Raw genomic sequence first — 23,831 nt, 5'->3', positions numbered from 1 at the left:
ACCTTCCATGAGGGTTTAAATACAATTATAAAGTGAGCAACTAGATTGCAAATGAGTTTTAACATTAAAAAATGTAAAGTATTGCACTTGGGTGTTAAACATATAAACGTAAGTTACTCACTAGGGCAGGGTCTCCCAACTATGGTCCTCCAGTTGTTCAGGAACTACAATTCCCATCATGCCTAGTCATGTCTGTGAATGTCAGAGTTTTACAATGCCTCATGGGACATGAGCTGTAGTTCCGCAACAGCGGGAGGGCTGTAGTTTGGAGATCCCTGCACTAGGGGGAGAAGCTGCGGCAAGCAAAACCAGCAGAATATTAGCATGCATTATAAAAAGGAATTTACTCCAACGATAAAACAATAATTCTACCACTTTATAAAGCTCTGGTTCGGCCACATCTAGAGTATTCCATCCAGTTCTGGTCACCAGTCCTCAGAAGAGATGTGCTGGAACTGGAGAGAGTTCAGAGAAGGGCAACAAAATTAATAAGGGGACTGGAGGAACTAATTTATGAGGAACGACTGCGAGCACTTAATTTATCCCCCCGGAGAAGAGACTCTGCAGAGGAGATATGATAGCGATGTACCAATATCTCAATGGTGATCCCAGTGTAGGTGGGAAACTTTTCAGTCTCAGGGAGTTTAAGAAGACACAAAGCCACACAATGAGATTGGAGGAGAAGCGGTTATGCCTTAAGCTGTAGGGGGCTTTTCACTGTCAAGGCAGTAAGGATGTGGAACTCTATTCCACAATCAGTGGTGTCAGCAGGAAGAATTGATAGTTTTAAAAACTCTTGGACGTGCATCTTAGCGAACATGGTATACAGGGATATGGGAAATAATGATCTACATGAACACACACCAACACAGGTCGAACTGGATGGACTATTGTCTATATCCAACCTTACCTACTATGTAACTATATAACTATGTAATTAAAAGCTATGTAATATAAATTGTGTACCAGTGTTCCTATATCTCATGTACGTAGATGGTACCGGACAAGTAATTAGCTGTGTATTAGTCTGTCTCACTCAGCACAGGCATTTTGCACCTAATCGTTACCACTGGTTACCACTGACCTTTAACTCCATTTCTCTGTTTGTGTTTCAGTGCAGATGAAAGATTTGATGCAACTTTTCATACTAATGTCTTGGTCAACTCTACTGGCGCCTGTCAATATATTCCACCAGGTTAGTATTATTCTTTAGCCACAAAAAAAAACTAATCTTTAACTTCAGTGGAAGTTAATATTTATTTTGTTGGACATGTGACTGGAATTTTCAAATCTGAGGTTTTTTGTTTCATTTAATAATGTAAAATTTTTAGCAAGGGTACCTTAAAGCAAACCTGTCATCGGGGAAGCATGAATGCTGCTATTATTTACCACTCTTCCTGAAAGGTTCACTTTTTAAAATCAACATAATAAGAGAGGAGTTATAAACCATACGCTAATAGACTATACTGTGAATGACTGATTTGTCCCCAGGGTATGGTAATAAAACAAATGCAATTTATTCTATGCAATAGGATTGTTTTTTAGGGAATGTGACCAATTTGCATTTGTTTTTACCGTTAAAGCCTTTAACTCTACTGCATCTAGCATGCGCTCTTCTTGTCTGTTTGTATGTCAGTTGTATATTTCCCTAATCTTGTGAGAACCAGCACCAAAGGCAATAAGAGGCGTTTTATTACTCTTGATAATTCCAATGCCTGGACTAAGGATTTGTAGTTAATCAACTTATGTACATAAACAGTTTTTTGGAATGTAGGGCATACACAAAGCAAATTTCTTTCCTGCAACCACGGATTGCAGTGTTGACAGGGTGAAATAAATAGGGTTGTGGGTTTTGGATTCCCCCTACCTAAATTAAGAATATGTATTATCTTTTTTACTCCTATAGTTACTGTACATAGTCAGCCAGGTTGAAAAAAGACACAAGTCCATCTAGCTCAGTGATGTGAACCTTGGCACCCCAGATGTTTTGGAACTACATTTCCCATGATCCTCGACTACACTGCAGAATGCATGAGCATCATGGGAAATGTAGTTCCAAAACATCTGAGGTGCCAAGGTTCGCCATCGTTAATTGCTCTCAACCAATAAAACACAAAAAATAAAACACAACCATACAATCCCATATGCACAATCCTATACCCACGGTTGATCCAGAGGAAGGGGAAAAACCCCAGCAAAGCATGATCCGATTTTCTACAGCAGGGGAAAAGATTCCTTCCTGATCGCCAGAGAGTTAATCGGATATTCCATGGATCAACTTTACCTATAAATGTTAGTATCCAGTTATATTATGTACACCTAGGAAAGAATCCAGGCCTTTTTTAAAGCAATCTACGGAGCTGGCCAGAAACACCTCTGGAGGGAGTCTATCCCACATTTTCACAGCTCTCACAGTGAAAAAAACCTTTGTGTATTTGGAGACTAAATTTTTTCCCCTAGACGTAAAGAGTGCCCCCTTGTCCTCTGTGATGACCTTAAAGTGAATAACTCAACACCAAGTTCACTATACAGTATAGTTAGCTAGCCTATCAAAGCTCTGATAATATTAATGGTAATGATATATTAACAATTTAAATAAAAACAAGTGGAGATTGGAACTATAAATGAAACCGCAGGTGCAATCCAAGGTAATTAGATAAATTGATAAACTCATAATATGATTAATATATGTACATGTAAGATCATAACATGATAAAAATATATAGCGTCATATTTAATTCATCAATATACACGTAACATCATAATATAGTAATAACAATATTAACAAATTATTGCTGGTAGATAACATAATTAATACATAAATGTCCACATATTGTTTCAAAACATACCATGATTGCACATACTAATATCAATGATGACCTAAGTGTCTCCCTAGTCTAGCAGCAACATAAAACCATGGAATAGATAATGATTACAAAATTAATTTCGTAAAAATAATCTGGTGATAAACAAATGATAATAGAAACGTTGCATCCAAAACAGCTCATGAAACCTTGGAATAAATAATAATTTAAAAATATATATTAACAATATTAGCTATGAAAATAAACACAATGCTCAAATAAACAAATGTCTTGTTTATGTACATAGAGAATAGAACACTAACATAAAATCTAAGAATAGTAATACAGAACATATTAAACAAAAAAGCAGAGATATGGTATGTAAGTCCTTCCTCAGTGTTCTGTGTGTTGGTAGGGATGATCGAACTTTTGAAAAGTTCGGTTCGACCAGAACACCCGAACTTCCCGAAAGTTCGGCCCGGATTTCAGAACCCCATTGAAATCAATGGGACCCGAACTTCGGTAATCAAAAAACACCATTTTGAAGCCCTAAAACCCAATAAATGCCCCTAAAAAGTGCCTAGGGTTCTGGGTCATGCCCCAGGGACTATTAATCACACAAAAAAAGTTCTTAAAAATCGTCATTTTTGATAGAGAGCCAATTATTGAAAAAAATTATTGAAAACAAAAATGAGATTTCTTTGGATTTAGTGTCTGGGGGGGTCTAAAAAGTGTACCTGTGAAGTTTCAGCTCTGTAGCATGTCCATAACCAGAAAAAAAAAGTTTGTTTGTATTAGAATTGCAGTAGAGCAGGATAGTGGCTTCGCTATATTCACACCCAGCTTTTTGTTGCAGGCATTTATAGGGCTTTTTTTGTGGACGTGTTTGGAGGCAGGCATGACATCTGAACTTCTGTGTAGGTGTATATATACACACACACATGTATGTATATATACACATACACATATATAGGTGTGAAAGTAGCAGAACCCTATGGTTGCGCTAATGAAATTATTAACAGCCATAGGACTTCGCTCCTATCACACCTATATGTGTGTATATGTATACATACATATAAGTGTGTGTGTATATATACCCCTATACACAAGTTCAGATGTTATGCCTGCCTCCAAAGACGCCCAAAAAATGCCCAAAAAAAGCCTGCAACAACACACCTGGGTGTTTTTGTAGCAGGCATTTTTTTGGGCATTTTTGGGGCCTCTTTGGAGGCAGGCATAACATCTGAACTTGTGTATAGGGGTATATATACACACACACACACTTATATGTATATATACACATACACATATATAGGTGTGAAAGTAGCAGAACCCTATGGCTGCGCTAATGAAATTAACAGCCATAGGACTTCGCTCCTATCACACCTATATGTGTGTATGTGTATAAATACATATAAGTGTGTGTGTATATATATATATACCCCTATACACAAGTTCAGATGTTATGCCTGCCTCCAAAGATGCCCAAAAAATGCCCAAAAAACGCCTGCAACAACACACCTGGGCGTTTTTGTAGCAGGCGTTTTTTTGGGCATTTTTTGGGCGTCTTTGGAGGCAGGCATAACATCTGAACTTGTGTATAGGGGTATATATACACACACACTTATATGTATATATACACATATATAGGTGTGAAAGTAGCAGAACCCTATGGCTGCGCTAATGAAATTATTAACAGGCATAGGACTTCGCTCCTATCACACCTATATGTGTGTATATGTATACATACATATAAGTGTGTGTGTATATATACCCCTATACACAAGTTCAGATGTTATGCCTGCCTCCAAAGACGCCCAAAAAATGCCCAAAAAAACGCCTGCAACAAAAACGGCCGGTTGTGAAAGGAGCGAAGCCACTATCCTGCTCTAATGCAATTCTAATAGAAACAATATTTTTTCTATGGCGGTCACCCTGACATGCCATAGCAGTCAGAGTCAGTTAACCCTACACTACACTACAGTCCCCTGACACTTAACACTTTTCCTACAGAAACTAGATTATTAAATCTAACTATAGTGGAAAATAGTACCCTAACTACACTAGATATCCCTTTCCTCACACTAATAATTGCTAAATGACACTTTGAAGCAGGAGTAACAGAACTGCTTCCACTCTCTTCCACAGCCCCAGTATTAAAGTGCTAGAGATTTGGCGGGGCTATCTTATATACTGGGGGGCGTATTCACTACTGATTGGCCTCTGGACCCCCTAGTTACTCCAATCACATTCCTAGCATCCTTCTGCCCCCTCAATTGGCTTTTACTGATGGTTCTGGTCCAATCACAGGCTTTGAAAGGCCAGTTCCTCTCCCATTGCATTTTGGTCGGTTCTGGTTGCCGAATTCCAAACTTTTTCAGCAAAAAGTTCGAAATTCGGCCGAATTTCAAACAGTCAATGTTCGGGTCGAACCGATGGATCATCCCTATTGACTAGGTTCCAGGAGAGAGAGAAAAGAGAAGAGGCCCTCAAATTCCTTTAGCACCAGGGCTGGTGCTAGACTATTTTGCATCCTAGGCAAGACCAGCTACTTGCACCCCCATCTCCATGCACCCCCCCAGCTCCATACACCCCCCCCCATCTCCATTCACCCTCCCAGCTCCATACACTCCCCCAGGAAGTTAGTATTAGTTGTAAAAATCACAGACTTTAGATCAGAGCGGCGCTGTTGCAGAGAGTGGTGAGCTGCTCGCTGCAAAACACAGGAAAGGGGAGGGGCGGATTCAGTGCTCTTCGCTCTCTGCACTGACACAGGCAGCCAGGGAGAGAGATCGGCTGCCATGTGTCGCTCGCGGCACGCGGGAACCAAGCTGCCCGCACCGCCGCAAGCATTCCAGGACTCAGCCCTGACGATCCTAGTGAATCAGGGAGGCTTGGGAGGTATGGCTGCACCCTAGGCGGCAGTGCGTCCTAGGTGGCTGCCTAGTTCGCCTAGCGGGAGCGCCAGCCCTGTTTAGCACACTCAGACACAACCCACACAAACACCCTCTGCGCCCCATGCAGTCCTCTGTCTAATGAGCAAAAATGCAGTAAAAACTTTCAGACAGTATGTTGCTGTCCTCGATAACCACCAGCAGATGGCATTGCTATATTGCCATCGAACCCTTGACCCAGTTCAGCATCACAGCCGGGGAGGACTGGGAAGAGGGGCAGGGTGGAAATCACCCCCCGGGCCCCTCTGATACGGGTAAAAAGGCCACACTCAGGGCTGGATTAATGTAGGTGCCAGACACTGTATACAGATGCCGTTCGCCGCTACACAGTTATATTTGCAGAGCTGCAGCGGAGCGGTATGAGTATGCAACACCACTTGGAAAAGACAGTGATTATAACTAGTGGCTATACCAGCTGCTAGTGATAATCGCATGTAAAATCCGGCAAGCTGGTTGTATCCAAGTTGAGCGATCAACTTGGTATATTCAGCCTGTCCATACGTTTCAAATCTCGGCTGGTTCAGAAGGAGCAGGAGATTTGAACCATCTATGGCCAGCCTTATCAATATCAATAGACTTGATTTTAATTTACATTTCACAAGTTCTTTCATTAACGTTTCTACAGCCACACGTATTTTGAGTGTGCTAAAAAAGTTTTTGTTTTTATATTATGCACGCAAGGGCTTGTTTAAATTAATGTAAAACTCTATATTTGTTAAGCACTTTCAGCAGCTGATTTACACACCTAGGTGTACGTTTAGTAACCAGTGTTAAACAGGTGTTAAGTGGTGTTAAGCCTTATCACAGTGAATCAGGGTGGTAATTCCCTAAGACATGTTTAGTAAACCGTGTTAACTAAGGTAGGAACCAAATATCACTTCTCTTTACTTTACAGTGTTGTCCCTGTGATAACTACAGTGTTAGTATAGGAATGTACCGTGTATACTTTTTTATACTGAAAAAGCCCCCCTCGGCTTATACTCAAGTCACGTTCTCACTTACCTTTTAAAAATGGCGCAGCCCGGCACCAACACGTCACCGTGCATGCGCCATCTGCCCGGGAATAGCCGAACGTGTACGGGCTTTCCTGAGCATCGCGGCGCGTAGGCGGTGACGTGTTGGCGCCAGGCGGTGCCATTTTTAAATGTAAGGCACCTCACCAACAGGTAAGTGAGACTCCTCCGCAGCCCCTGCATTTCCTCATGCAGTGCTGCGGGCATGGTACAGGACATTCTCCTGTACCATGCCCTCAGCACTGCATCTCCTGTTCCATGCCTGTGCCATGCTTGTACCATCTCCTGTGCCATGCCTGTACCATGTCTTGTGCCATGCCTGTACCATCACCTGTGCCATGCCTGTACCATCTCCTGTGCCATGCCTGTGCCATCTCCTGTGCCATCTCCTGTGCCATGCCTGAACCATGCCCACAGCCCTGAATCTCCTGTACCATGCCCGCAGCCCCTGTTTTGTGTCTCGAGGGGGTCCGGTTGGGTCCAGTAGCTGCTGCATTTCCCACCCTAGGCTTATACTCGAGTCAATTAGTTTTTCCACTTTTTTGTGGTAAAATTAGGTGCCTCGGCTTATATTTTACTCAAATATATACGGTACCTGTTTAGTAACACATGTTAGCTCAGAGGAGTCTTAAAACCAGTGTGAACTTGGTGTTAAATCCCCCGGATTAAACACCAAGTCAGACCAGTTGTTAAAGCCTTTTTTCCAGTGTAGAAGAGGATTTTCACTGCTCATTGTGGTCAATAAGTGCTTCAGAACAACTATATTAGAGAGTGCAGGGTATGTGTTCATCTAAAACCCTGTGTCTGCAGTACTCACATATCATGCATATATAATGACAAAGCAGAGTGAACATCTATGCTGAGAAAGGAGAGCAGTAGACCTCAATGACAGAGAGGTGCATATTGCCTACAGTCCCATCTTAAGAGCATTAAAGGGCCCCGGGCAATGACCTGGGGCCCTGCCTACACAATCACCCACGAGAATAGAAATCCTAATTATCTATAAGGTGACATTTATTGGTACAGCAGTGCCAGGCTAATGACAGCTTCGAAGTTGGGCGGCCGGGTCCAGTAAACACACACATGGATGGGAGTCAGACTCGACTGTCCTGTGTGCGCCTGTTACCCGTGGAGGCAGACAGGCATTCCTACAGTTGTAGGACCCTAGACGGCCCAAGTGGCCTGAAAGCAGCACAGAGCCAACAGGGGCTGGCCACCTGCTAAGTTCGGCGGCAGGATTCACATGGGAATCGGGACTAATGCTTGGCTGGACTGGGTCGCTGGGCAGGTGGGGCCCCCAGGGCAACTGCCCAGTGTGCCCAGGCTGGTTGTACAGAAGTTTAGTAGTAAATCAACTTCTGTAAAACCAGCCTGCCGGGTTTCTCCCTGATCAATTAGTGCTGCCAGGTATAACATGCAGTTCTGATTATTATTCTGATGGAGAGGAAGTATCCCTGCTATCAGAACACAATAGCTCAGTGAAAAGGATTCCCCGATCCACATAAATCGAGTGTGCGAATGGGTGAATCAAGTCATTATTTCGTTTTAACTCACTGGTTGAAAAAAAAAAAAAAAAAACAATTAATGTTTGCCTCAGCATGCCTGATTCTTGGCAGCTGACACGTAGGATTGATATGTACTTTTTCTAAGGGCCGGTTCACACAATGCCAGCAGATGAATCACACCGAAATGCACTGTGAGTTCCTGTGCGATCAGAACGCATGCAAAACGAACTCCATTTGCAATCTGCAGTGGGTGTCAATAGAAAGGCATAGCTCCCAACTGTCCCTGATTTGGAGGGACGGTCTCTGATTGGGAACAAAGTCCCTCTGTCCCTCTTTCCTCCTCATTTGTCCCTTTCTTTGGTCTGATCTATATAGTTGTATATAAATGCAATTTAAAATCTTTCAAAAAGCTAATATAAAGGAATAGTAGTAGTAAAAAAAATAAATAAAAAGCTATTGTGGTTTTAAATATTCTTTTTTTTGTATAATTCTCCTTTAAGGGGGCATGGCAGGGGGTGTGTCCTATCCTGACATACTTCTGCTAATAGGTGTCCCTCGTTCCCATCTAAGAAAGTTTGGAGGCATGGAAAGGTAACCACACCCCAAATGCAGGTTGAAAATGCAGCGTGTTTGCCTGCACCAGATCGCATGGTACCATGCGATCTGGTTACAGTGCGGTTTAAAAAGTAGTGCAGTTACTACTTTTGGTGCAGTATAGTGCAATTTTAGCCCATTCAGGGCCGGTTCATACTATGCCTACAAATGAATTGCACAGAAACTAGGTGTGCATTCCTGTGCGATTTACATGTGGTTCCGTGCAGTGCCATTTTAGCTCATTCATTTTGAATGGGCTAAAAATCACACCACGCTGCACCAAATGTAGTGCATTCACTACTTTTTAAACCGCACTGTAACCGGATCTTTTGTACCATGCAGTCCAGTGCGGGCAGGTGTGGGAAAATGCAATGCGTTTGCAACCTGCATTTTGGGTGTGATTAACTTTCTATTGACACCCACTTCAGATTTCAAATGGAGTGCATTTTGCATGCAATCTGAATCGCATAGGAATGCACAGTAGATTTCTGTGCGATTCATGTGTGTGCATCGTGTGAACCGGTCCTAAAAGAGAAAAAGATATATGTGTCTGGAAATGAATGTGGTTAGCTAAGGTGGGTGGGATTGCAGGGTAATATAAAAAAAAAAAAAAATCTTTATTATTTTAATAAAGGTGTGTATAGGTTTTAACCACTTCTGGACCTGACAGGCCATTTTTTTGCGATTTGGCTCTGTGTTATTTTAACGGAAAATTGCACAGACGTGCAATGCTGTACCAAAATAAAATTGATGTCCTTTTTTTCCCACAAATAGAGCTTTCTTTTGGTGGTATTGGATCACCTGGGCGATTTTTATTTTTTGGGCTATAAACAAAAAAACAGCAACATTTCTGAAAAAAAAAAAAAAAAAAACATTTTTTACATTCTGCTGTAAAACATTCCCCCCCAAAAAATGTAAAAATCTAAATTTTTCATCCTTTTAGGCCAATTTGTATTCTGCTACATATTCTTGGGGAAAAAAAATCGCAATAAGCATATTTGGATTGGTTTGCGCAAAAGTTATCGTGTCTACAAATTTGCAGAAAGATTTATGTCATTTTTATTTATTTTTTTACTAGTAATGGCAGCGATCTGCGATTTTTAGCGGGACTGCGACATTGAGGTGGACAGATTGGACCCCTAACTGACATTTTTGACGCTTTTGGGGGACCACTGACATTACTACAGTAATCAGTGCTAAAAATAGGCACTGTTACTGTAATAATGAGACTGGCAGGAAAGGGGTTAACCTAGGGGTGATCAAAGGGTTAATTGTGAGCCTAGGGAAGTGTTTTCTAACTGTATGGGGGGATGGGCTTGTGAAATTACCATATAGACTTGTGATCCTATATAGAAGCATCACAAATGCTGTAAACATTTTAGAGAGAAGAACGGTTGGCTGTGTTTACAACAGTTGACCGTACTTCTCTCTCAGCGTGATGCGATCACAGCCACTAGTCCCATGGATTGGCATCCCCTCTGCCTATTGGGGGCGGGAGAATGCTTGCCCCCAGCTCCACGAACGCGACTGATGTAGGGCTACGTTGTTTCGCGCAGCCGAGCCAGCCTGCCACAGTAAATCTGCAGCGTGCGGTCGGCAAGTGGGTAATAAGGTATAGATAACTATGTGTGGGGACAAAGACACTGTGAGCCTCTCCATAAATTCTTACAATCAGCCATGACACCTTCTCCTTTAGAAACATCTAAAAAGGAAAGAAGATTTTTTTTTTTTTTGCTATGCTGTGTAAATGGGAACACATAGCAAGCATAACGTGGGGTTTTCTCAAATCTGCCTGCAAGAGTGAAAATATGCTTTAAAGCAGATGTACAGCCTAATACCTCAAATTCTCCCCTGCAATCATTTATGTGTCAAAATGAAAAAATCACAGTTTTTCTACCTCTATTTTGCAGTACTCAGTGCTGTCACATGACTTCAATTCCTCTTCCTGCTGAGTCCAAGAGCAGCAAGTGGGTGTGGTTACTAAAAGCCAGTGACATCACTTCCAGGGAGGGGCACTGTTCCTGTGTAGCCAGTGGGCGTATACAGAATGGGAGGAGCTGATCATAGATTTCCGTCCAGTGTTCTCTCATCAGTAAGGATGCATTGTACATCCTAATTCATGAGAAAATGAAGAAATAATTCACACAGGACACAGGGGGGAGATGCACATGTACAGTAAAGCTGTTCTTGGGGGAGGGGCACATATACATTATAGCTGTGCTGGGGGGAGGGGCACATATACAGTATAGCTGTGCTGGGGGGAGGGGCACATATACAGTATAGCTGTGCGGGGGGCACATGTACAGTATGGCTGTGCTGGTGGAGGGGGCACATATACAGTATAGCTGTGCTGGGGGGTGGGGGTGGTGAAGTATTAGAGATAGGCCGACATATCTCAGGTCGATATGCACTTTCCCCGATATATCGGTATCGGCCCCAGAACTGGCCAATATTGCCGATATTTTTGTGACATCATTCTGCCTTCTTAGGCCACCTCCCTCACCTTGGGCAGCCTCGTCTGGAATCGGGACTATTCTCGCGGGAGTGTATCACAGCCATACACCCACCCACATCCACAGGCCCTGTACCAGCCAGCCACCCACAGGCCCTGTGCCAGCCAGCCACAGGCACTGAACCAGTGAGCCAGCCAGCCACCCACAGGCCCTGTACCAGCCAGCCACAGGCACCATACCAGCCAGCCACCCACAGCCCCTGTGCCAGCCGGCCAGCCACCACAGGGTGACAGACAGCCAGCCACCCACCCACCCACCACAGGGTGCCAGCCACCCACCCACCACAGGGTGCCATCCCTGTTCTTTTGAGTTGCTCATAGGTGATATAACTTGAAAGCTTCAAAGGCTATACTCTTCCTCTTTAATTATAAATGCTGAGTTGACAAACAGTGTTACTTATGAATCTTAAGCACGATACTTAAGAGATAATAGCAAAAAGATTACAATGATAATAACTCAATACATTAACTTATCTTAACTTACATTTTTTCAGGAATTTTAAAAAGCACATGCTACATTGATGTACGGTGGTTTCCTTTTGATGTGCAAAAGTGCAAGTTAAAATTTGGATCTTGGACTCATAATGGATGGCTACTTGACTTACAAATGTTGGATGCAGATATTTCAAATTACATTTCTAATGGAGAATGGGATCTAGTAGGTAAGAAAGCTGAACAAAGCCTTTTTTGATTAAGATAACAAAATACTCACTTAAATAGCTAAGAGAATGTTATACCTTTCCAATATTTGTTGCTTTTGGTGTGTCACATCCCCCCCCCCCAAAAAAAAAATAATCTGTTTTCTGAAAGCACCAAAGGTGCAGCATGTGGGACTTTTGGTGCGCTTTCAGAAAGTGCAGAAAAAAAAACATGCAACCTAATAGAAATCTATAGGACTACAACCACACTGCTTGACCTCTTTACATTACACATCTCCCCCACACTGCTGGACTCCTATATGTTACACAGCTTCCCGACACTGCTGGAGCTCTATACATTACACAGCTCCCCCACACTGCTAGACCCCTATACATTGCACAGCTCCCCCACACTGCTGGACCCCTATACATTACACAGCTCCCCCATACTGCTGGACTCCTATACATTGCACAGCTCCCCCACACTGCTGGACCCCTATACATTACACAGCTCCCCCACACTGCTGGACCCCTATACATTACACAGCTCCCCCACACTGCTGGACTTCTATAAATTGCACAGCTCCCCCACACTGCTGGACCCCTTTACATTACACAGATTCCCCCACACTGCTGGACCCCTATACATTACAAAGTTCCCCCACACTGCTGGACCCCTATACGTTACACAGCTTCCCCACACTGCTGGTTGTCTTTACATTACACAGCTCCCCTACACTGCTGGATGCCTTTACATTACACAGCTTCCCCACACTGCTGGACCCCTTTACATTACACAAATCTCAGCACTGCTTGACCCCTTTACATTACACAGCCTCTGCACTGCTGGATGCCTTCACATCACACAGCCTCCGCACTGTTGGATGCCTTTACATTACACAGCTCCACCGCAGCTCTACCCTTTCCTACTTTACTCAGGCATGCAGAGCAGGAGACACAGCAGCGCTGAATAGAGGGAGGGAGGAGCTGCTGGAGTTAATTTTTCATATTACCAAGCTGGTGATTGGTTGTTAGCAACCAATCACCTTTTGGTAACTTGGAAAGTTAACTCCAGCAACTCCCGCTGTCTTTTCAGTGCTGCTGTGTCTCTCTCCAGTGTTCTCATTGCTGCTATGTCTCTCTCCAGTGTTCTCTTTGCTGCTATGTCTCTCTCCAGTGTTCTCATTGCTGCTCTGTCTCTCTCCGGTGTTCTCATTGCTGCTATGTCTCTCTCCGGTGTTCTCATTGCTGCTATGTCTCTCTCCAGTGTTCTCATTGCTGCTATGTCTCTCTCCGGTGTTCTCATTGCTGCTTTGTCTCTCTCCAGTGTTCTCATTGCTGCTATGTCTCTCTCCGGTGTTCTCATTGCTGCTATGTCTCTCTCCAGTGTTCTCATTGCTGCTATGTCTCTCTCCGGTGTTCTCATTGCTGCTATGTCTCTCTCTGGTGTTCTCATTCAGCTTCCGGGCTCCTGCTTAGCTATGCTGTGTTAGTGAGCGCTGAAGTGGAGGCAATCTGGTGGCTGGCCCTCGGTGTCACCCCTCTGGCGGGTGTCACCTGGGTGCGGTCCATACCCCCCCCCCACACCCCCATTGCAATGCCACTGGCATTGTCATGATTAGGTTTATACAGACACAAAATTTGCTTACGGTTACAAGCAATAAAGGACACAATAGATACGTCAAGGGACTGTTCAAGCATAAAACCAAGAAGGAACAATATAATAGGTAAAAGTAATTGTTGTTATTCAGAGAGTTCATAGCTTCATTGCCTTGTCCATGTTTGCTATCTAGCCAGATCAAGCTGATTCAAGGCCTATAAGCTGGCCATACATTTTACAATTTTCTTATTCAATTTCCTTTAGATTTACCTTCAACTAAGTTGTGCAAGGGCCAACCTGATTGCATACAAATTGTAAGTGTTTAGGTTTGACCTCATATTATATGGTTTTGGTGGATCTAAAGAAAAATTGTACAAGAAAATTATATAATGTATGGCCAGCCTAGGGATTTCATAGAATCTTATCTAATGTGTTGTCTACCTGGTAATTTGAGCATAATATAAAAAAAAAAAAAATTAAGGCCGGCCATGCATGGTTCAAATCTGCTCAACCGGCCAAGATTTGAACAATTCATGTGCAGCCTGAATGTACCAAGTTGACCGATCGTTCAAACTTGGGTACAACCAGCCTGAGGGAATTCTCTTGCGAGTATCGCTAGCGGCTGCTTTAGCTGCTAGTGACAATCACTGTCTTCTCCCAGCGGGGACGGCTTCCCCGGGAGAAGACAATTGCTGATTCCGCTTTCAGTGCGGTCTGTGTTGATGGGTGTATCATGCAAATTTCTCTCCTGCAACATGTGGTTGCAGGAAAGACATTTGCACCGTGTATGGCCGGCCTAAAAGACTTTTCCTTATTTTAATAGGCGGATATTGGCTTATGTTAATGCATAACAATTATAGCTCTCTTGTTATTTAAACTTGATTTTATGTTGAATTCATATTAGTTCATTTATACTTTATTTCCTATTCCTATTATTTTTTACTATATTTCCTTTTGCATTCATTTGTTTTTATAACTGGGCAGATGTTCCAGGATATTTTTTTTACCTTTGACACACATTTAGGTCAATGCATATACATTTTCAAACTCAGATTTCCTTGAATGCATGTTTTAATTCTATTATTAGTTTCTATACACTTCATAGCATTGATTTGAAATGTAACTGAAACCCTTTTAGCACCATCTGTCAGTTAGAACCTAATTCCTCAAGAGAAGGAATGAGAGAATTTTCACATAACCTATTTCAAGCTGTTGAACACTGACTTCCATCAACATATATACAGTAAGAAACTCTGGCCTGTATAGAAAGATCTCCTATATGCTGTATACGCGATTTTAGGTGTATTGCCTTCAGAATGATCTTTTTGGCATAAAGAATTTTGTCAGGAGTGTTTATGATGTATTAGAAAATGTGTTTATGAGTCAATTTTTCATAAAGTTTAACCAGTTTATGACCGGCCGCCGCAGATGCACTGCGGCAGGCGAATCACCGTACATGTACGGCGCTCGCTCTCGGGAGGTGAGCGCACGCCGCCGGCAGCATGCTCCCACCCCCGCCCTCGCTCGTCAGCGGGGAAGCCGATGCAGCGGTCAGGCGGCTCCGATTGACCCCCGCGAACGTTCCACACTGAGAGAGAAGAACGGTCAGCTGTTGTAAACACAGCTGACCGTTCTTCTCCCTGGAATGATCATAGAGCCCATGTGACCCTTCTATATAGAATCAAATGTCTCTATGGTCATTCCACAAGCCACGCCCCCCACAGTTAGAATCACTCCCCTAAGCTCACATTTAACCCCTTGATCACCCCCAATGTTAACCCCTTCCCTGCGAATGTCATTATTACAGTAACAGTGCATATTTTTAGCACTGATTACTGTAGTAATGTCAGTGGTCCCCCTAAAAGTGTCAAAAATGTCAGTTAGGGGTCCGATCTGTCCACCGCAATGTCGCAGATTACCGCCATTACTAGTAAAAAAAACAATAAAAATAACATAAACCTTTCCCGCAGTTAGTAGACTCCCCTCGGTGGCCACGGCGAGTCGTCACTTCCTGGCTTGCAATGATTCCTGGGAGCTGAACGTCATCGCTCCCAGGAATCAATGCGCCTGCACCGGCCCCAAAGTCAGTTCCGGTGCAGGCGCTGTCATACCTTGCTAAACAGCTTCTGGGCATGCCCAGAAACTGTGCAGGGATGACGCTGTAGCCCCGGAAAGTGACGGCGGGGCCGGCACAGTGCATCGTGGGACCGAACAGGATGGAAGAGGGCGCAGAAGCGCTGGCTTCAAGCTGCCCACACCTGAGATGGCAGCGCTGGAGAAGACATTTTCAAGGTAAGTATTTCTTCTTGCAGGTAAGTGCAACCCAGGACAGTTCAGAGGCTATCCATTGTGGAATGCACTAGCCTTGACTGTCCCGGTGGTATTTTTATGTATTTTTTTTTTTTAGGTGGAACTCCGCTTTAATGCCCAGCTGAAATACTTACATGTGAAATGTTGAATCTCTCAAAGCATTTGCAATTATCTAAAGCCCATTTTGATCCAGGCAATGCAGACAAACAGTACAGAAGTATGACATCACTGTAGCATTGGTCAAGATGTCAACACAGTGGGAGCATATACTCACTCTCCTTTCTCATCCAGCACTGTCAACATGTATAGACTTACCCTTCCTTTTAAGGTTTACTTTGATTAGTAGCATTTAAAATTACATTTAATGTTTTAACTAACTGCATTAATTGGTCTTTTTTACGCAATGAGCAGCTCTGCATAGAAACAATTTGTTTACAGTTTTTTTTTGTCAAAACCTAATTGAACAAGGTGAAGTTAGAAGCTGATTGGCTACCATGCACAGTTGCAACAGATTATGCACTCTTTAGTTTTAGTAAATCAGTCCTAGAGATCAGCTTACCATAGCATGAAGAATGCCTAATGGAAATCTGATTTCAATAGATTTTAGCTCTCCTCTGAACCAGTGGTCTCCAAACTGTGGCCCTTTGCTTGCCTTTATTGCGGCCCTTGAGCCATTATTCCTGCCACTGACAACAACAATGGGGTATAATTTCTTCCACTGATGCCAACGATGGGGCACAATTCCTTTCCACTTACACCAACAATTGGGAATAATTCCTTCCACTTACACCAACAACGGGGCATAATTCCTTCTACTTACACCAACCATGGGACATAATTCCTTCCACTTACACCAACAATGGGGCATAATTCCTTCCACTTACACCAACCATGGGGCATAATTCCTTCCATTTACACCAACCATGGGGCATAATTCCTTACACTTACACCAACCACAGGGCATAATTCCTTACACTTACATCAAAACTTCCGCACGTTTCCTTTCTAACGACACTAACTATTTATACCTCTGTAATACCAAAGATCGAGCATTGCTTTCTCCCACTGGGCACAGCCCGGCCCCCCTAAACTCTCAAGGACAGTAAACTGGCCCTTTCTTTAGAAAATTTGGAGACCCCTGCTCTAAGCCAAAGAATGAGCCAAATGTAATAGTCAAATACTATATAATAGCTGTGGGTGGGATCTGTGGAGCAAGTTCCAGTCATGTCTTTACCCAAAAAATGCTTCCACTTAAAAGAACTTAAGGTTTTTTCTTATAATGCAAAGTCTTCTAAAGGTACTACTGGTAATGATCTGTTTTTTTTTTTTTTTTTTACAATATCTTTTATATATTGTAGATGTGCCGGGGAAAAGAAATGAACTATATTATGACTGCTGCAAGGAGCCATACCCTGATGTTACCTACACAGTGACCATGCGTAGACGCACTTTATACTATGGATTAAATTTACTGATCCCTTGTGTCCTTATATCTGGGTTGGCATTGCTTGTGTTCCTCCTGCCCGCTGATTCAGGAGAGAAGATATCTCTAGGTGTGTAATAAATGATTTTCAAAGTAAAAATGGAAAATATATATAAAATATGTTCTCAGTTTCGGAATTGTGTCTTATAATATTGTCTGAAGATCAGGCTACTTGTGGGCTACCAATAAACATCAAACATAGGAGAAATTTAAAACATCGGGAAGCTGCCAACACTCAAATGTGTTCTCACATGTAATAAACAAATATCTATAAATTCAAAATGTGACACTACCCTTTTGATAAGTGTAGGTATAGAATCCTATGCGCTACCACATAATATAAGAAATAGAAAGCAGCTGCTCACAACTTACCGATGTGTTCCCATATCTAAAATTCAATTGTTTACAAATTTGAAGTGGTGCTATGCTTCAAAATTAAAAGAATAATAAAACTACTACAAGAATTGTAAACAGTAACATTACATGTTACATTACATGTGTTTGATCTCTCAAGGTAGATATTGAATAATGTGAATAATGATAATACATTTTCTGCTGAGTTTGAACTCAAAGTGCTGCAACAAACGTCTCATCAAGGTGAGTGGCCCCGTGTGTTATTGAATTCCCTTTTTCTGAAAAGTTTGTTCCCTATGCTAAGGTCACCAGTACGGTATTTGTACATTGATATCATATCCCCTCTCAAGCGTCTCTTCTACAGAGAGAATAAGTTCAATGCCTGTAGTCTTTCCTCATAGCTGATGTCCTCCATTCCTCTAATTATTTTTGTTGCCCTTTTCTGGACTCTCAGCACATCCTTTCTGAGGCACATCCTTTCATCCTACAAGCAAATCATTTCTGAGGACCGGTTCCCAGAACTGGACGGCATATTCAAGATGTGGCCAGACCAGAGTCTTGTAGAGTTGGAGAATTATCGTTTTATTTCTGGAGTGAATTCTCTTTTTTATACATGCCAGTATTCTGTTGGCTTTTCTTGCAGCAGCTTGGCATTGCATGCCATTGTCTACTAGTACCCCCCAGGTCCTTTTCCATCTTAGATTCATCCAGAGGTCCCCCCCCCCCCCCAGGGAGTAACTTGCGTTTGTGACGCCCAAGTGTATTACCTTACATTTTTCAATATTAAACCTCATCTGCCATGTAGTTGCCCACCCCATTATTTTGTTCAGATCTGCTTGTAAGGTTACCACTAGTGATGTCGCGAGCCTAAAATTCGCCGTTCGGCGAACCGGGTGAACCGCCATAGACTTCAATAGGCAGGCGAATTTTAAAACACACAGGGACTCTTTCTGGCCACAATAGTGATGGAAAAGTTGTTTCAAGGGGACTAACACCTGGACTGTGGCATGCCGGAGGGGGATCCATGGCAAAACTCCCATGGAAAATTACGTAGTTGACGCAGAGTCGGGTTTTGATCCATAAAGGGCGTAAATCACCTAACATTCCTAAATTGTTTGAAATAACGTGCTTTAAAACATCCAGTGTGTGAATACGATCAGGTATGATGTTTTATCGGTCAAGTAGTGTAAGGGTTATGCCCGTCGCCCGCTTCACAGTGACAGACCAAACTCTGACAGACCAAACTCCCCGTTTAACAGTCAGTCAGTCCATTTGCACAACCGCAAACTCCCCATTTGCACAAGGTTGGATACCAAGCTAGCCATGTCCCGTTCCTTGTCCTCACTGACATCATTGAAGGTCTCTTCCTCCACCCAGCCACGTACAACACCAAGGGTCCCCGAAAGGTGAGAACAAGCCCCCTGGGACGCCTGCTGTGGCTGGTATTCCACCTCCTCAAAGCCACCTTCCTCCTCTGACTTCTCTTCTTCAGACTCCTCTCTCTGCGTTGCCACAGGTCCAGCAATTGACAACGACAAGGCTGCTTCTGGTGGTGATGGGGACCACAACTCTTCCTCTTCATGCTCATCTACAGCCTGATCCAGTAGTCTTCGCAGGGCACGCTCCAGAAAAAACGCATATGGGATGGGGTCGATGATGTTGCCTTGGGTTCGACTGACCACCAGGTTTGTCACCTCCGCAAAAGGACGCATGAGCCTACAGCCATTGTTCATGAGCATTCAGTAACGCGGCCAAAAAATACCCAGCTCCGCAGAAAGAATGAAAGAAAATGAATGTTTTTTCTATGAAAAATTATCCCGCGGATCGCTTTTGGTCTGTTCACAATGAAGCAACGACCTTATCATCTGGGGTGTGCCAACACACTCCTAGAGGTGATCGCTTCATTGTGATACGCAAGCCCCTTCACCACGACAAGGTAACGATCACAAAGGGGAATTGACACATGTATGTGCCTTTTTTTTTGTTTTTTGTTTTTTTGCAGCCACAGTGTAGCACCAGAGGCCAGAAAAATTAGGCATGTACACATCTATGAAAAAGTAGGTATTGTTGCAGCCGCTGCTTTAGCAGCGGCCTGAAAAATTGAGGCTTTCAAGGCAGGAAGTGCACTAAAACATTGCGGCTTGAACCGTAGTTGGTGGCGGAGACATCACGTAAGTCATCCGGCATGCAGAGAATGAATAAATACAGCAGCGTGTGGACCATTTTTAGCCCAAGGCATCTCAGTCATCACCAGGCCTTTTTTAGTCAAATGCATCCCCCACTGTCAGTCCCTTCGGGATCCATGCCTCATTCATCTTAATAAACGTGAGGTAATCAAGACTTTTTTGACCTAGGCGACTTCTCTTCTCAGTGACAATACCTCCTGCTGCGCTGAAGGTCCTTTCTGACAGCACACTTGAAGTGGGGCAGGCCAGAAGTTCAATGGCAAATTGGGATAGCTCAGGCCACAGGTCAAGCCTGCACACCCAGTAGTCAAGGGGTTCATCGCTCCTCAGAGTGTCGATATCTGCAGTTAAGGCAAGGTAGTCTGCTACCTGTCGGTCGAGTCGTTCTCTGAGGGTGGACCCCGAAGGGCTGTGGCGATGCGTAGGACTAAAAAAGCTCTGCATGTCCTCCATCAACAAGACGTCTGTAAAGCGTCCTGTACTTGCCGGCGTGGTTTTGGTGGTAGGAGGAGGATTACTTTCACCTCTTCCCCTGTTGGATTCCCATTGTGCTGTGACATCACCCTTATATGCTGTGTAAAGCATACTTTTCAACTTATTTTGTAGCTGCTGCATCCTTTGCGCCTGCCGGTAATTAGGTAACATATCAGAGACTTTCTGCTTATACCGGGGGTCTAGTAGCGTGGCCACCCAGTACAGGTCGTTCTCCTTCAGCCTTTTTATATGAGGGTCCCTCAACAGGCATGACAGCATGAAAGACCCCATTTGCACAAGGTTGGATGCCGAGCTACTCATGTCCAATTCCTCGTCCTCACTGATGTCATTGAAGGTGTGTTCTTCCCCCCAGCCACGTATAACACCACGGGTACCAGATAGGTGACAACGAGCACCCTGGGATGCCTGCTGTGGTTGGTGTTCCTCCTCATCAAAGCCACATTCCTCCTCTGACTCCTCTTCCTCAGACTCCTCTTCCAGTGTTGCCGCAGGTCCAGCAAGCGATGGTAAGGCTGTTTCTGGTGGTGGTGATGGTGACCACAACTCTTCCTCTTCCCGCTCATCTACGGCCTGATCCAGCACTCTTCGCAGGGCACGCTCCAGGAAAAAAACATATGGGATGATGTCGCTGATGGTGCCTTTGGTGCGACTGACTAGGTTTGTCACCTCCTCAAAAGGACGCATGGGCCTACAGGCATTGCGCATGAGCATCCAGTAACGTGGCAAAAAAATACCCAGCTCCGCAGAGGCTGTCCTAGCACCCCGGTCATACAAATACTCGTTGACCGCTTTTTCTTGTTGGAGCAGGCGGTCGAACATTAGCAGTGTTGAATTCCAACGTGTCGGGCTGTCGCAAATCAAGCGCCTCACTGGCATGTTGCTTCGCCGCTGAATATCTGCAAAGTGCGCCATGGCCGTGTAGGAACGCCTGAAATGGCCACACACCTTCCTGGCCTGCTTGAGGACGTCCTGTAAGCCTGGGTACTTCTGCACAAAGTGTTGCACAATCAGATTCAACACATGTGCCATGCACGGCACATGTGTCAACTTGCCCAAATTCAATGCCGCCAACAAATTGCTTCCGTTGTCACACACCACTTTGCCGATCTCCAGTTGGTGCGGGGTCAGCCACTGATCCACCTGTGCGTTCAGGGCGGACAGTAGTGCTGGTCCGGTGGGACTCTCTGCTTTCAGGCAAGTCAACCCCAAGACAGCGCGACACTGTCGTATCCGGCATGTGGAATAGCCCCTGGGGAGCTGGGGGTGCAGTTGGTGTGGAGCAAGACGCAACAGCAGAAGAGGACTCAGCCGAGGAGGTTAGCAAAGAGGATGGAGTAGGAGAAGTAGAGGAGGTGGCAGCAGGCCTGCCTGCAAGTCGTGGCGGTGTCACCAACTCCTCTGCAGCAGAGACACGCATTCCATGCTTGGCAGCCACCAGCAGGTTTACCCAATGCGCAGTGTAAGTGATATACCTGCCCTGACCGTGCTTTGCAGACCAGCTATCAGTGGTCAGATGGACCCTTGCCCCAACACTGTGTGCCAGACGTGACATGATTTCCTTTTCCACAATAGAGTACAGGTTGGGGATTGCCTTTTGTGAAAAATAATTTCGGCCGGGTACCTTCCACTGCGGTGTCCCAATAGCGACAAATTTTTTGAAGGCCTCAGACTCCACCAGCTTGTATGGTAAAAGCTGGCGGGCTAAGAGTTCCGACAAGCCAGCTGTCAGACGCCGGGCAAGGGGGTGACTCTGTGAGATTGGCTTCTTACGCTCAAACATTTCCTTGACAGACACCTGACTGTGGGCAGGTTAGCAGGAACTGCTGAAGTTGAGAGGCGGAGGGGCGGGTTGTTGATAGGGGGCATGGAGGACAGAAGTGGTTGACGTGGCTGAAGATGCTGGACCAGGAGGAGGATGGTGGCTTTCAGTTTGTGTGCTGCTTTTACTCATGTGTTGATCCCATAGGCGTTTGTGATGTGAGATCATGTGCCTTCGCAAAGCAGTTGTACCTAGGTGGGTGTTGGACTTCCCACGACTCAGTTTCTTTTGGCACAGGTTACAAATGGCATCGCTGATATCAGAGGCAGACACAAAAAAAAATGCCACACTGCTGAGCTTTGCAAGGACGGCATTCTGGTGGTGGCAACAGCTTGCGTTGATTGGCGTGCTGTCTGGCTGACCCCGGGTGCCGAATCTACATGCTGTCTGACTGCGCCACTAGCTCCTTGCGATGACCTCCTCCCCCTGCTTCCAACTCGTCTCCTCCTCCTCCTCTCTGTCTCCCCATCTGAACTTTCCCCCTCTTTTTCTGCTCTTCGAGCAGGCACCCAGGTGACATCCACAGACACATCGTCATCATCAGCCGCTTCACTTGACAACTCAGCAAAGGCAGCAGCAGCAGATACAACATCATCATCATCATCACAATGTACGTCCATGTGTATAATGCTGCCTGACTGAGACATATCCCCGTTATCTACATCCTCTGGCACTAATAGTTGCGCATCACTTATTTCTTCCAACTGATGTGAAAATAACTCCTCTGACGGATCAAGTGAAGCGGCTGTGGTGCTAGTGTTGGTGGTGGTGCCGGCGGGCTGGCGAGTGGTAAATTGAGAGGTGCCCGAAGCTGAGCTGGAGGAGGATGGTGCATTAAGGTTCCGAGCGGAAGCTGTAGACGATTGGGTGTCCTGTGTAAGCCAGTCAACTATGTCCTCAGAATTTTTTGAGTTCAGGGTCTGTGGTGGCCTCTGAACACTGGGCATTATTCTACGGCCTAAGGAAATCACAGCACCACGACCACGACGGCCCTTGCGGGGTGGCCTGCCTCTGCCTGTCATTTTTTTTTAATGTGTTGTACTATGAGTGCAAGGTGCTGTGCCACCCTATAGGAGTGTTGGGCAGTGGGTACAGTACACTCTGTGGGCCTGACAGTCACTGGCACCCAGGCAACTGCAATTATAAAAAAAATATATATTTTTTTACTTTGCAAGCTGCTGTGCCACCTTATATATCAGTGGTGGGTGGGCAGTGGCACAGTACACTCTCTGTGGACCTGACAGTCACTGGCACCCAGGCAACTGCAATTATAAACAAAATATATATTTTTTTACTTTGCAAGCTGCTGTGCCACCTTATATATCAGTGGTGGGTGGGCAGTGGCACAGTACACTCTCTGTGGACCTGACAGTCACTGGCACCCAGGCAACTGCAATTATAAACAAAATATATATTTTTTTATTTTGCAAGCTGCTGTGCCACCTTATATATCAGTGGTGGGTGGGTGTACACTCTCTGTGGACCTGACAGTCACTGGCACCCAGGCAACTGCAATTATAAACAAAATATATATTTTTTTACTTTGCAAGCTGCTGTGCCACCT

At 44.4% G+C, this 23,831-nt stretch overlaps 1 protein-coding gene across 1 annotated transcript in view; it reads left to right on the top strand.

Moving 5' to 3' along the window:
* LOC309564013 (neuronal acetylcholine receptor subunit alpha-7-like) overlaps positions 1-23,831 on the top strand; it is a 324,105-nt gene that overhangs the window by 154,758 nt on the left and 145,516 nt on the right. The window contains exons 5-7 of the mRNA XM_082268638.1: positions 1,116-1,195; positions 11,877-12,044; positions 17,289-17,483. Coding sequence (XP_082124764.1) covers positions 1,116-1,195; positions 11,877-12,044; positions 17,289-17,483 — 443 coding nt within the window. The remainder of the gene's footprint in view (positions 1-1,115; positions 1,196-11,876; positions 12,045-17,288; positions 17,484-23,831) is intronic.

This window comes from Pelophylax lessonae (assembly GCF_965119305.1).
Source record: "Pelophylax lessonae genome assembly, chromosome: 1".
NCBI classification, from domain to species: Eukaryota; Metazoa; Chordata; class Amphibia; order Anura; family Ranidae; genus Pelophylax; species Pelophylax lessonae.
The sequence above is the reverse complement of the archived record's forward strand: the minus strand, read 5'-3'. Positions and strand labels throughout refer to the sequence as shown.